General features: G+C 47.4%; 3 protein-coding genes across 3 annotated transcripts; 2 read left to right on the forward strand and 1 right to left on the reverse strand.

The window, feature by feature from the left end:
* Positions 1 to 2,863: 2,863 nt before the first annotated feature.
* ColSpa_02132 (SET domain-containing protein 5) lies at positions 2,864 to 3,745 on the forward strand (the record flags this gene model as incomplete). The annotated part of the gene is made up of 1 exon (XM_049268344.1): positions 2,864 to 3,745. The coding sequence occupies one exon, from the start codon at positions 2,864 to 2,866 to the stop codon at positions 3,743 to 3,745; it is 882 nt and encodes a 293-aa protein (XP_049124301.1).
* A 1,091-nt stretch (positions 3,746 to 4,836) lies between these two features.
* On the forward strand, positions 4,837 to 5,693 carry ColSpa_02133 (short-chain dehydrogenase/reductase tropE; the record flags this gene model as incomplete). The annotated part of the gene is made up of 2 exons (XM_049268345.1): positions 4,837 to 4,867; positions 5,026 to 5,693. 2 exons carry the CDS (start codon positions 4,837 to 4,839, stop codon positions 5,691 to 5,693), a joined length of 699 nt encoding a protein of 232 aa, XP_049124302.1.
* A 389-nt stretch (positions 5,694 to 6,082) lies between these two features.
* ColSpa_02134 (uncharacterized protein) lies at positions 6,083 to 6,800 on the reverse strand (the record flags this gene model as incomplete). Its single annotated transcript, XM_049268346.1, has 2 exons — positions 6,083 to 6,211; positions 6,291 to 6,800. 2 exons carry the CDS (start codon positions 6,798 to 6,800, stop codon positions 6,083 to 6,085), a joined length of 639 nt encoding a protein of 212 aa, XP_049124303.1.
* Positions 6,801 to 12,519: the final 5,719 nt, after the last annotated feature.

Genomic DNA, 12,519 nt, shown 5'->3' on the forward strand with positions numbered 1-12,519 from the left:
TGATATGGAGGCAAAGACAGGATGCTGTCACCATCGCTGAATGTGAGAATACTGATTTCATCGCCTTCCATATAGTCCTCGATGACAACAGAGGACCCAGTGGTGGCATGTTTTCCGTGAACCATCATGTCTTCGAGAACTTCGTGTGCCTCTTCTTTGCTGGCCGGAAGAACGACACCTTTACCAGCAGCCAAACCGCTCGCCTTTATGACAAATCTGTGGGACAAGCTGTCGACGTGGTTTTTTGCCTGGTCGATGTCCTCGAAAATCTTAGAAGCTGCTGTAGGTATGCCGTATTTCTTCATCAAATCTCTCGCGAATGCCTTAGACCCCTCAATTTCGGCTGCTTCTTTGGTAGGTGCAAAACAGGGAATACCGCCTGTAAGTGGCCGAGTTAGTGATGCTCTGTGTAACATCAAGTTTAGACGTTTACTCACTGTCTCTAAAATATCCCTCAATTCCGTCAATCACAGCATCGTCTGGGCCAACGACAAGTAGGGGTGGTTGATAAGTCTTTAGAGACGAACACCAGTTCTGCATAGTCTTCAATCTCCTTGTCAATGTTCGAAACGTTCGGTATGCCTTGCGCAGTGCCTCCGCTTCCCGGGCAAACGAAAACTCATTCAACCGAAGGCGAGTGGTTTCTAAAAAGTGGTTAGTTCCAAGTACTAAAAACACCAAAAGTACATTTAAAAGTACTCTGTACGGCTAGCTGAGAGTTTAAATGCCATGCTCAGCAGAGCTGATGAACGACTGACAGAGCCCAGATGGCGAATATTTATAGTAGATACGAAGCCGGTCGTTGCTTAGACATGGCGAGAGAGTAAACTTCTGGCCCTGTCACAATTGAGGCGATGAAATAAGAAAACGAGAGACACTCACCCATGCCATTGCATGCTCGCGGCCACCTTTGCCAACCAAGAGGACTCGGTGCCTAGGGGCGTCATGGGACATTGTTGCGAAGGCTACCTTAATTTTGACACAGTGGGTGAGCAAGAAAAGAGCAAAATGTGCCGGATTAGATAGTGAAGTAATGGAAGAAACATATTAACCTCGCACACACTAACACCTTGATAGAACATGGGCCAACATCGACCAATAGGTCAGCCAAAGTCGACGCAAGCATTGAGGTACCGTGAGGGGCCCTGATGTGGAACAGTCTGGAGGCAAAATGGCATGCCATCAAATATGAACGTTAACATCTTCTGTCACGTTTTAGGTTCAGTGTAACCTTGACCATTTTATTGTATCAACACAGCTCAACATGCATATGTGAAGTATGAATTCTGGTTGCTGTGAGAGTAAACTCGGTTTACACAGGCGGGATAGGCAAACTATAAGTGAGCCCTTGCTGTTACGCGCCATGGGCTATTTGTGACAAAGTTATAAGATTACACACTCAGTGTCGTTCGAATCGCTGAGCTGAGATTCATGTTCAAACTTCCATTATTTTCTCTCCGTCAAAACCCATGGCTTGTGCAAAATAATATCCTCTTTGGTTTGTAAATAACTTCAACGGCCCCCGCGCCTCCTTCACGCTGAATCCTGGAATCGCAATTGTAGTGGGTGTGACCAAACGCCCAAAACTTGACATTCCCGCTTTTGAAGCATAATTCTTCTGACAGGTCTGTTGCAAAACCTGGCGTAACTGGGCTTTGCGCATGCCCTGGATCGATCGCGCGGCTATCTCTTAATGGACTTCAATGAAATACGATTATGATATTCACGTCAGAGCCCTCAAGCTCTGCAACCTGCTCGTTGAGCTAGGCAAGATCCCGCTTGTGAAACTCGTTGTGTGCGCCGACGTCCCAGTCGCTGATTTGAAAAAAATCATTGAGCTCCATGCTGACTGCCATTTCGCTTTCGGCTGGTATGAGTGAGAATAGGCTGCAGCCTAGGATGACAGTGGAGGAGTTGGGGATCCAGTAAGCATATCGGTCCAGTAGTACAAAGTCTCCAACAGAGGTGTCCTCTTGAATCTCTTGCTCAAAGCCGCGGAGAATTGTGAGGGTTTCAGGCCAGCTGGAGTGGTAAGCTTCATGGTTTCCTGGGACGAAGAGAACAGCGCGAAAGTTCCTGAGCTGTCGAATTAGGAAGGCGAGACTCTCTGTTTTGTGAGCCGCAATATTACCAATATCACCAAGAAGAGCCAGGTATGGTGCTCGTGGGACGATTACAGAGATAGCGTAGGCTTTTGGTGCTTCCAAGTGCAAATCGGAGATAATTTGGACGGCCATGCTTGTAGATGATTGTAGACGGAAAGCTGCGTTGATGCCTAACGAAGATCGTTGTTGGACATTGCTCGAGAATGACGACCGTGCAAACATTCTTATGTTGTCAATCAACACTGTGCCGGTGATTGTTCCATAGAGCCGGGCTTTACGACACCAAGGTATTGCATCTGAAATCTTGCTCACACAAATTATCCACTCGATTCATCATCATAAAATATTGATGCTCCTATGTTACAGCAAACTTGTCTACAATGAATAGCTTCACGGAATTCCTCGAGGTTAGGGGCATGGCTGCTTGACCGCCGAAAAGGTGGGGGAAGGACCATGACCGAATCACTGGAGCAAGCGCGCTTCAATGGTTATTTATGAGTCCAACCACAGGATAAAGCTCGACAAACTGATGGTGGTAAATATTGAGGCCTAACCATGCTTTTATCCCCTTGTGAAACATGAACAATAAAGAATTGAGGAACCTTGGCGATCAGGCGCCCGTAAAAGCGGTAATCTCCGCAAACGCCCCCTTGCCCCTTTAGGCCTTTTCGCAGGGCAGCCGACGAAATATTTTCTTCCGTCAGGAGGGTAAACCTTCGCCACCAAGAGTGCTAACTGCAAGCAAACAGCTTCCCATCATGTTCGCGATCCGCCAAGCGGCAGGCAAAGGCCTAGGTGTTTTTGCATCAAAACCCATTCTAAGGGGTCAAAGAATTCTTACCGACCAAGCTCTACTCACCATCTCCTCAACGGATAGCAGCTCTATCCTTCAACAAGCTCACCTCCTCTCAACAGCTGGCCGGAAATCACTCCTCTCGCTATCTATCAATCCCAGCAAATCAAGTGTTTTTAGCTGGCTAGAGTCAATATGGCGAAGCAAGTCTGCTCCGCAGGACACTGTCTCCAATCACACAATCCTCAACATCTTCCGCAACAATAACTTCAACATTGGCAACCAGATCCAAGCGCTCTTTCCTCAAGTTGCACGGCTCAACCACTCATGTGTACCCAACTCGCAGGGAAACTTTAACAAGACGCTAAATGCTTTTACCATCCACGCGACTAGAGACATTGAGAAGGAAGAGGAAATCACCATTTCGTACCTTGACGAGCATCTGGGCTTGCGAGACTCGCGGCAGAGTGCGCTGCAGGACGGATATGGCTTCACCTGCGGCTGCTCCGCTTGCAACCCTGCAACCTGGGAGATAGGCGAGGCACGCAGAACGGAAATCAAACGCAAACTAGAGCATTTCGCCGAGACAGCCTCAGAAAAGCCGAATGACGAGTTTGAGATGATGCTGGCGCTGTTGGACGCTTACAACGCGGAAGCGATTCGTGGACGAGAAGTGTCTACCATGTATATCGCGACTGCGCGTAAAGCGTTCGAATTGAAGAAACCAAAGGAAGGGCAGGACTTGGCCTTGATGGGCCTGCGTCTGGAAGAAGAAGCTGTTGGGAAAGACAGTCCGTTTTTCGTGGCGACGAGGAAAGAGGTATTGGCGCTCGGAGTTGAGGCCTAGAAAATTTCCCGTGGACTACTGTTATAAGGACGAAATATAGTCTAGGAAAGACTTGTGCGTGTTTCAAGCGAATACTTGCTTTCTGACCAAGGTGGTCTGCGAGATGATGTTACCAATATTATTATCGTCTCTCTGTTGTCTTGATAGGTTCTTCCATTGATATGAGTTCCATGCATGGATTCAATTGCTCGTATAATCAAGCTCACCTGAACGATAACATTCATAACAATTGTTCCATGCGCTGCCAGTAATTGTCGATACTCGGCAATTGCTAGTTGAAAATGACAGCGTTATTCCGGTGCGGGCCGGTCTTTAGAGCTTGCGGAGACAGACATTCCCGAATCGGGCTATTAATTCCTAAGTCCGGCAGCGAACAAGCATCACCTGCGTCATTCATTCAACCACCCGAAGTATGTTATAGTGGTGTTGAGACAATCTAACCTCCTCGCTCTTGTAGTACGGATTTTCGGTGCCTCAGACAATCTTGTAAAGCGAGACCAAAATCGCAATATGTCAGAACCGAGAATTGCTGTAGTGTTTAATGATTGGATCTGCATAAAATGAAGGAATGAGCATGATGGGAATTTCAATATCCTACGAGCCAGCAACGATTAGATATATAAAATTTATGGAATTCAAGGACTTACCTCGTTTTCATGTTGAATGCCTAACGCAAGGCTGCCAATACACGATTAAAGAACTGGAAAGACTTGCTATCGAGACCAACGCTTCTGCAGCGCTTTCTTGGCTACAACTAAGCATCTGAGCAGCTGATGCTAGGTAGGACTTCAGATAATTCTACCATGGCTGGCATCGAAGACCGTAGAAAGATCTCTGTTCTAATTACACGCATGGGCGTACAGGAATTGACAGCACCCGCTAGCGGCCTCGGTGACGGACTTTGGCCATGTAAAGTCCGGATTGGTTATGATTGCCCTGGCAAATTGTACCGGCGGGCACACAGGACACGAATATCGAAAAGGATTGACACAACCAACATTTAAATACAAAGATAGTCTCTGCAGAAGTAGCGGCTGTTCAGTTACGACAAGAGATAATCTTGCCTACAACACCTACACTTCTAGTTCAACATGCCTAACCAAAAAATCATCCTCGTAACTGGTCTGTTACCTTTGAAGTCTACTCTACTAACCTTCGTGGCGTCTGCTCAGCGACGACGTGAAGGTAAAGAATTGACAAAACCCGAGACTAACACATGACAGGTGCTAATCAAGGCATTGGGTACGATACCAGTGTGGCGCTTGCCTCCGCATCCCCAGAAAATCATGTCATTCTGGCCGCCCGAAGCCAAGAGCGGGGCGCCAAGGCGGTAGAAGATCTCCGAGCCCGCAATCCAGCCGGTACCGTGAGTCTGCTCCAACTCGATATCACCAGCGACGACTCGATCAAAGCCGCCGTCGAGAAAATAACAGCCGAATTTGGCGTTCTCGATGCGCTTGTCAACAACGCTGGCATTGTCGTCACGCAGCCCAAGGACCGCCGGTCCGAGCTACTCGAAACCTTCAACACCAACGTCGCCAGCACCATCATCCTTACAGAGGCCCTGGTTCCGCTACTCCAAAAGTCCAAAGACCCGCGCATCATAAACGTATCGAGCGGGTTGGGTTCAATTTCCGAGCGTACGACTCCAGAATCGCCGTATTACGGGGTCCCCGGTGGGGCGTATCGCGTTTCCAAGGCGGGTCTAAACATGGCTACTGCGAATATGGTGTTTGAATTTAAGAGCTGGAATGCCAAAGTGTGGGCTTACTGTCCTGGATATGTGGTGACCAACTTGACGGGAGAAAATGATAGGCAAAACAGGATTGATAGTGGTGCAGACAGCTCGGAGACCAGTGCGCAAGGCATACTTGAGATTTTGCAAGGGAAGCGAGACAGCGAGGTTGGAAAGTTCGTCGCTCGCTTCGGGAAACAATACAACTGGTAGAAATTTTGTTAGCGGTATCACATCAAATATGGGCAGACCTCAGATACTTGATGAAGGTCCTAGACCAGGCATATGCCGAGCTAGCTTTGACTGACGGGAGGATTAAACATACTGATTGAACTCCGTTATTATAACTAGTACACTCAATCGTGGGAGACTTTGTAAAAGAAAAGACTGGAGAAGCATGCAGTAAAGATACTAGTTGTATCGGTTTTGACTATGTATAATGGCTTCCACTAATAGTTCTTGTATTTTGGTTTTGCCAAGTAAATTGTGAAACCCTTCTCGAACACCTCCTTAAGATGAAAGGCAAGGCCTACGGATCTACGGCCGCGCTGACTATTCTAAAGCCATCGATCGTTAAATGAATACCCTCACAAACCGGTCATCTAGAACTCCTCGTGCTCGTTGACGGGATTCTGCAAGCTCGAGTCCGTAGGAAAGACAGCGAACTTGTAGATGATATTTCCAGCAGTATCATACATCGACCAAGTGACATAGTTATCGCTGGTGATCCACTATATAGCCACAAAGTAAGTATGCACCCTTTTGAAAAGGTACAGAGAGCTGGAAAGAGCAGAGCAGACGGAAACTTACGTCGGTGGCAGATTCAATAGCTTCACTCATCATCCTATAAGCCACGTCCCAAGGCATATCCTTAAACTCGTACCCCTGGTAGGCAGTGGCGAACCAAGACCAGCCGCCGGATAGGCTCTGCCTGGTGGTCGCATTCTCTCCGAAGATGTTGGTAACGGAGTTTGCGAACTGCGTCGCGAGGTAGGCCTTTGCGCCCTCCTCTTTGTCGAAGCGCCAGCTGGAGTCTCTGAACTCCTTGACGAAGATCTGCCCGACGCTGAAGACCCATCCGGAGAGACTGTACCAGTACCCTTCCCGCATGGGAACGCGTTTGTTGAGATCGCGCGCGACGGGGGCAACCGGGACCTCGGGCAGCTGAGAGATGTCGATAGTCATTACCGGCGTAGGGGGGGTGCAAGTCGAGCTTCCAAAGAAGCAGACATCCTTGGAATCGGCTTGGACAACATTATCTGCCACAGGAACGGCGTTGGCGATGGCTGCCAGAGAGGCAAGGAAGGTAAGGTACTTCATGGTGACGGTTTGGAGGATCGATTGAGCGTCGTGAAATATTCTTGATGCAACAAGTGATGTGAAGAATGAGAAAATCCTGATGTGGCTGATTCTGTGAAATCGGTTGGATCCTTTGCCTCCATATATATAGTTGTACTACCAGTTGCCCCTACTCGTGTATAGTTAGTATTCGATGCCCTTATGAATGTGGATATACCATCGCTAACTAAAATGAGACAGGTCTGCATAGGATTTGGGTGTGAGTAATCGAGGTTGCATGACGGCGGCCGTGATAGCCGTTCTTGTCTCTTCACGATGTTCAGCTCGTGGTGTAGCAACTACTTGACCCACAGCTCAAACCCCAAACGTCAAGATGAGGCAAATATTCTCAATATACTAGAAACAAAGTTGAGCTTGTGATGTGAATAGAACTGGTAAATCTGTGATTAGTACCTGGATTCTCAGCTTTCCAGCTCACACAAAGCCCTGGGCATTCACTTCAGGATGTGGTCCTAAACAACAAGCAGAATCGATAAATATTCTTGAAGGTCCTCCAGGCTACGACATTACCACATACGAGACAATTTGGATAAAGTGGGTCGAGCCAAAGGTTCTTATACAGCAGACCTATGGACCCGTCCGGGTCTTACTGAGCACAGCTCTAAATCCACAATTCATTAGTCAAAGCACCTGGAAATAGCACCTCAAGGCCTTCAAATGTAATAAGCGGAAGTTGCTAGGCGTCATTTTACGATAAGATCACATCCACAAGGAACGGTATTTTGGAAGTGTGTGCAGTGCTTTGTGGCTGGTGATTGTTGTCTGGACGAACTGGCCCAGATGCGTAGATGAACCCACTCCTCTCACCGAAGAGTTCGTATTCAGCGGCCTTGATACTACAGCGCGGGAGGCTCGGGCCTCCCTTCAAGTGTAACCACATTAGGAACGTTCAGCCTGTCATGCCCCAGCCTAGTCCACTTTGAGTCTTTGAAGGTAATGAGATAGATATCACCAAGAGTTCTGCAAAATGAGCTAGAATGTGACTTACCACCCGTTGATGGATAGTTTCCACTTATTAATCATATCGCCAGCTTCGAATCAGTTTGTCTTACTCATAAAACGGAAAGCATCTCTTGTTTAGTCATAGTAGTGAACTGTCCCATAAGGCGATTATCAAAAATTCAGATACCGGATCACTATCTTGTGAAAAATTCTTGAGTAGCTCAAAGTTTTCACATGCTCGACCGCGCCGCACACGGGTTTTGTTTGCTTTGTGAGGCGTCCGAATGCGAAGGTCCAAAAGTAAACCCCACTCTATTGTGTTAGCGACGATCGATAGAACTTGGTAAGTATGGTCTGAATGGTATGTGAAGGTATGAACATTTGTTGATGGGATTTCTCTGTGGCAACATCTATATCGCCCATTGTTCCCAGGCTATTTTAAGAAACCTCTGGCTTATTGTAGACGGTAATATACAAATACAGAGAGACCTGTGCCGTAAGAGACTTTATCACCCTTCTATAAAGACGAGATATGAATCTAGGTCTTTGATGGCTGATAATGCGGTTAGTTATGCTCAGCTCTCCTTGCGCGAAAATCTCTATGATCTCAGCTATCTTCGTAGCGCCAAGACTGTAATGCATCTTAGTTTTCAATATCGAACAGAGTCTATACACCACTATGGAACGCTTTCACGTACCGTCGGATCTCGAATTTGTGGCACTAAAACCCGCCCAATAACTCGTAATTTTCGGACTTTGATGATGAGAACAGTGAACTAGTGACAATTGGAAAATGTAAAAACTGAAGATGCTCGAAGGCCTCACGCTGCTTCCTTTTAAGCAGGGTGATTCATCGCTCCTAACACTGCCCCGCTCCAGCCATTCTCCTGAAGCCAAAAGCGGACTAAGAAGCCAACTGTGGCTGCCAGCTGAGGTAGTAGAACCTGATCATAGTCTTGCAGTAGTTCGTGTAACCGCACTTCGTAAAGGCAAGTCAAGTAGTATCGGCATGTCATGTCTGAAGCTTTCAGACGCACCATTTTGGCTTTTTGCACGATTGTCCTCCAAGGAACGAATTGACCTTGACGCAAGATATCCACCATCGGGCATACCATACGTCCCTCAGTCCTACAATGGCTGCTGCAGATCCGCCATTTTCTGCTTATCTCAATCTTGTGGCTTTCACCATGACCATTACCATTTCGATTTCCATCTCGACAAACCAGGGATTTGCTACTGCAGGAAACTTCTTCAGGATTTCTCTATTTAACGCGACAGACCCAATCACGGCTGCAGCAGTTCAGGCCACCACGGATGCTGCGAACTAGCTTTCCTAGGCTACAGCTGCTTCCTCAACTTCACTGATGATCGCCCTCACTCTGCAGCTGATGCAAACAGATAGGATGTTTGTGAACGCTTTAGAGAACAATATACAACGGGCAGCCGTGGGAACTGGTAGCTTGATAGCTCTAGGATTGCAGGAAGGCGCATTGGCGCTAATAGGACAAGCGTTGAAATCAATTAAAAAAGATAGTGGAAGTATGATACAAGTGAATACCACCCATGCCAAAGTCTCTCAGATTGGAACTGATTAGGATTCTCAGTGGGAATTGCTTGCTGTCGGTGTGCCTTTCTTTCTCTTCTACAATTGGGCGAAGATCCAAGGGTCCTAAATTACGTCGCCGTGCTATTGCGACCCAATCTGTCTAAGACTTGAGGTGCAGTACTAGGGTGTGTTAGAACAATAAGACCGACAGACAGAACCCCTTCCGGCCATCGGACGGCAAGTCCGGAGCGGAAGATGTAGAGAACTTCACAGGCAACGATAAGAATGAACCGAGATATCGCCCCGAACAATAAACGGTCCATGATCCAGGGCCGGCACAGTAAGGACTGTCTAGGACCTAAGCCTGAAGCTCAGTAATCTGTCCTTGGCAAACTAAGTAAACAGTTGCCCTTGTCTTCAAAAATGAACTTCAGTATTGAAACTTGACAGAAACACCGGGATTGATTGAGTTAGCTTTATCGCTTTATCGAAATTTCCGTAGTTCGCATGATCCCATGTCCCGCATCGCCCCCGAGTATCATATCTTCGCTTCCAGGCCATCTGCTGTCGTCTTTCTCGTAGGCGACCCCATGGATATTTCCAATAGCCGTGTGGCGTCCCTCGGATGACCCTACAAAGGGACGGTCATGCATCTCGAACTCTCCATGATTATCGTGCACTCTGTATCCCTGACGACGCTTCGAAGTATTGGTCCCAGTCGGCCGCCGGACCTCGTATAGCTCGCCGTGATATTGGTCACTAGTTGAAATTTTGAGGACATGGCCCAAGAGAGGCTTCAATGACGGGGCGCAAGCAGCGATGATCCCGAGGTAGAGTTGTAAAATGAAAAGTTGTGAATAGCGTGTTGCACGGCAGAAGCAGAGTGTAGGACTCACAATTGCCAGAACTGAATGCTTTGGTAATCTTACACCTATTAGTACTCGAAGTACCTTGATAATAGAGAGGACCCTCATAATGTTTTATTCATGTCCTTCAAGTAGGCGGTTTAGTATACAGCCTTGTTGATGCCCATAGCGACTGCACTGTATAATTGTCAGTAGCCAGAAGACTTATTGGAAGCATTACTGGCTTGGGGGTCAACATACGAGTATCCCAAACTGAGTACAACGATCAAGTAGATTCGAGTTCTCAACATCATCTACAGAGTCCAGATGATGGTCACTGGAAGCGCCGCGAAGCAAACATCGGTAAAGATGTTGAAAGTGATGTTGACCAGTCCAAAGTCAATGAAAAGAGTGATGAGATAGCATTTGTGTCTCAAGCTCTTGTCCCAATAACCTTCCAACGATTGGCAATGTAAGGAGAAGGTCATTCAAGCCATGAAACTGTAGGCCGACACGAAGACTGGCAGTAAGCTTGTCAGTCTCTTGCAAGACAATTGTATGCAATCGAAACATACCAATCAGTGTCCATAGGGACCGTGAGTACCAAACACTTCGGCTGAGTCGGAGCAAGGAAAGGCCATTGGACACCTAAAGCAATGCCAAGCCTGCAACGGAGGAAATTATGAACTGAAAGAAGCTCATGGTTACCACATCTTCTTCAGGAATCGTAAGATTGTTCGTGAAATCCACCAGTGACTCCAACGATCATGGCAGTGTCGCTTTCCTTAGCCCACTCCGGGTCAATCGGCTGTGCTGGCGTTTGACTGAAGGACATTGTGGCTAAAAGAAAGATGCGCGTATGTGCTAGCAAACTAGAAACGAAAATACATAGAAAAGAAAATAGAAGTTTTGGTCAACGCAAACCCCATAGCGCGAGGTTGTGGTCGGGCTAACTGTAGAGGCCGAAAGCTGAGGATCCTACCTATGGCAACGGAACTACAGTAAAAACCAACCACGAAGAAACCGGATTAGCCTCCGGTAAGTGACTGGTGCGGGAAACGAAACTCCGTTGCAGGAAGCGATACAAGTCGCTTGTGTTATCACGTTTGAACCCGCAGACGTTTTGACTTTGCTTGTGAAGGGCCGTTCTGACTTCACCTGCCTCGACAGGAAGAAGGCAACAGACGAATTGTTTCGTGTGGCGAGGCCATTAATGCATCCGGCTCCTTTCAGCACATGATTTCCGACGTGAAGGGCTCGGAGAGATCATTCGTAAACGGCTTGCCTGCGGCACAGAGTATGGTATGCCCATATATGGTCGGCTGTCGTCGGGGATTTGGCCCTTGCATGAGTACCATAATTCAATATATGTCACGCAAGTTTGGGCACATGTTTTCAAGTAGGGTATATGGCAGTGAGGCAATCCGGCGTCTTGAGAAACATCTGCATATTTTTCCTGTTCAAATGACAGATCAGTTGAATCGTACCTTCACTTGATTGGGTCTCGAAAAGGTCTTGGACGACAAGACATTTCCACTTGCAGGTGGAGAATCGAAGACTCCCAGTTTCAATCACAACCTTGATGGCCTCTATTCGATTTTATTCTTTTTCATTTAAAAATAAAAAAACGAAAAGGCACGCATTAAAAACAGGATGGTGCTAGGTTTCGGCCGAGTCGACAGAAACCGACTCAGTCCGTGTTCCCCAATTTCGCATTCTTGGCTGCATGATGAAATCCACGTGCCTCATATCATGCTGAACCCATGAAAAAATCTTCGAGACTGACCTGACCCATGGCATAACCATATACATAATGAACATTAACATCTGCAGGTATTTGGCTCTGGCCTGTAATCCAAGCTTTTCTTGCGCAAATTCGGTTTCTAGGTCAAGAGGCATGTCCTCCAGTTCCCCAAAAGTGAAGGAGACTCAAGGAAGTCTGACTTGGCGGACGAGCACAACAATCTAGGCGCAGGAATCTCCACAGCCGGCTATCTCCTTGAGGCAAGTAATCCGATTTGGGTTATCCCATCCATGACTGTGCGTAAACCCAAGACTTACGTGAATGTGGTTGTCTACGGATAATGGAAGTTGGGCCGGGGCAATCGGGCTTCGGGGCCAGGGGCGAAACAGAGGGAAAAGCAAAAATGTTGTTCGGCGTTCTTCAACTCCAGCAGCCGCATCCGCAGCCACTGTGCCAAGATCCAGACTGTGTAGTTAGTGGTGTGATGCGGGCCGTTGGAGGGCATATTCCCCGAACTCCCCGTTGGAACGAACATTGGAGTCTTAGAAGAGTGTGGAACTTCTGCATGGCTTGGCAGGCACGCAGATTGGAACCAACACACTG

The sequence above is a fragment of the Colletotrichum spaethianum genome (genome assembly GCF_022836535.1).
Source record: "Colletotrichum spaethianum MAFF 239500 DNA, contig04, whole genome shotgun sequence".
NCBI lineage: Eukaryota > Fungi > Ascomycota > Sordariomycetes > Glomerellales > Glomerellaceae > Colletotrichum > Colletotrichum spaethianum.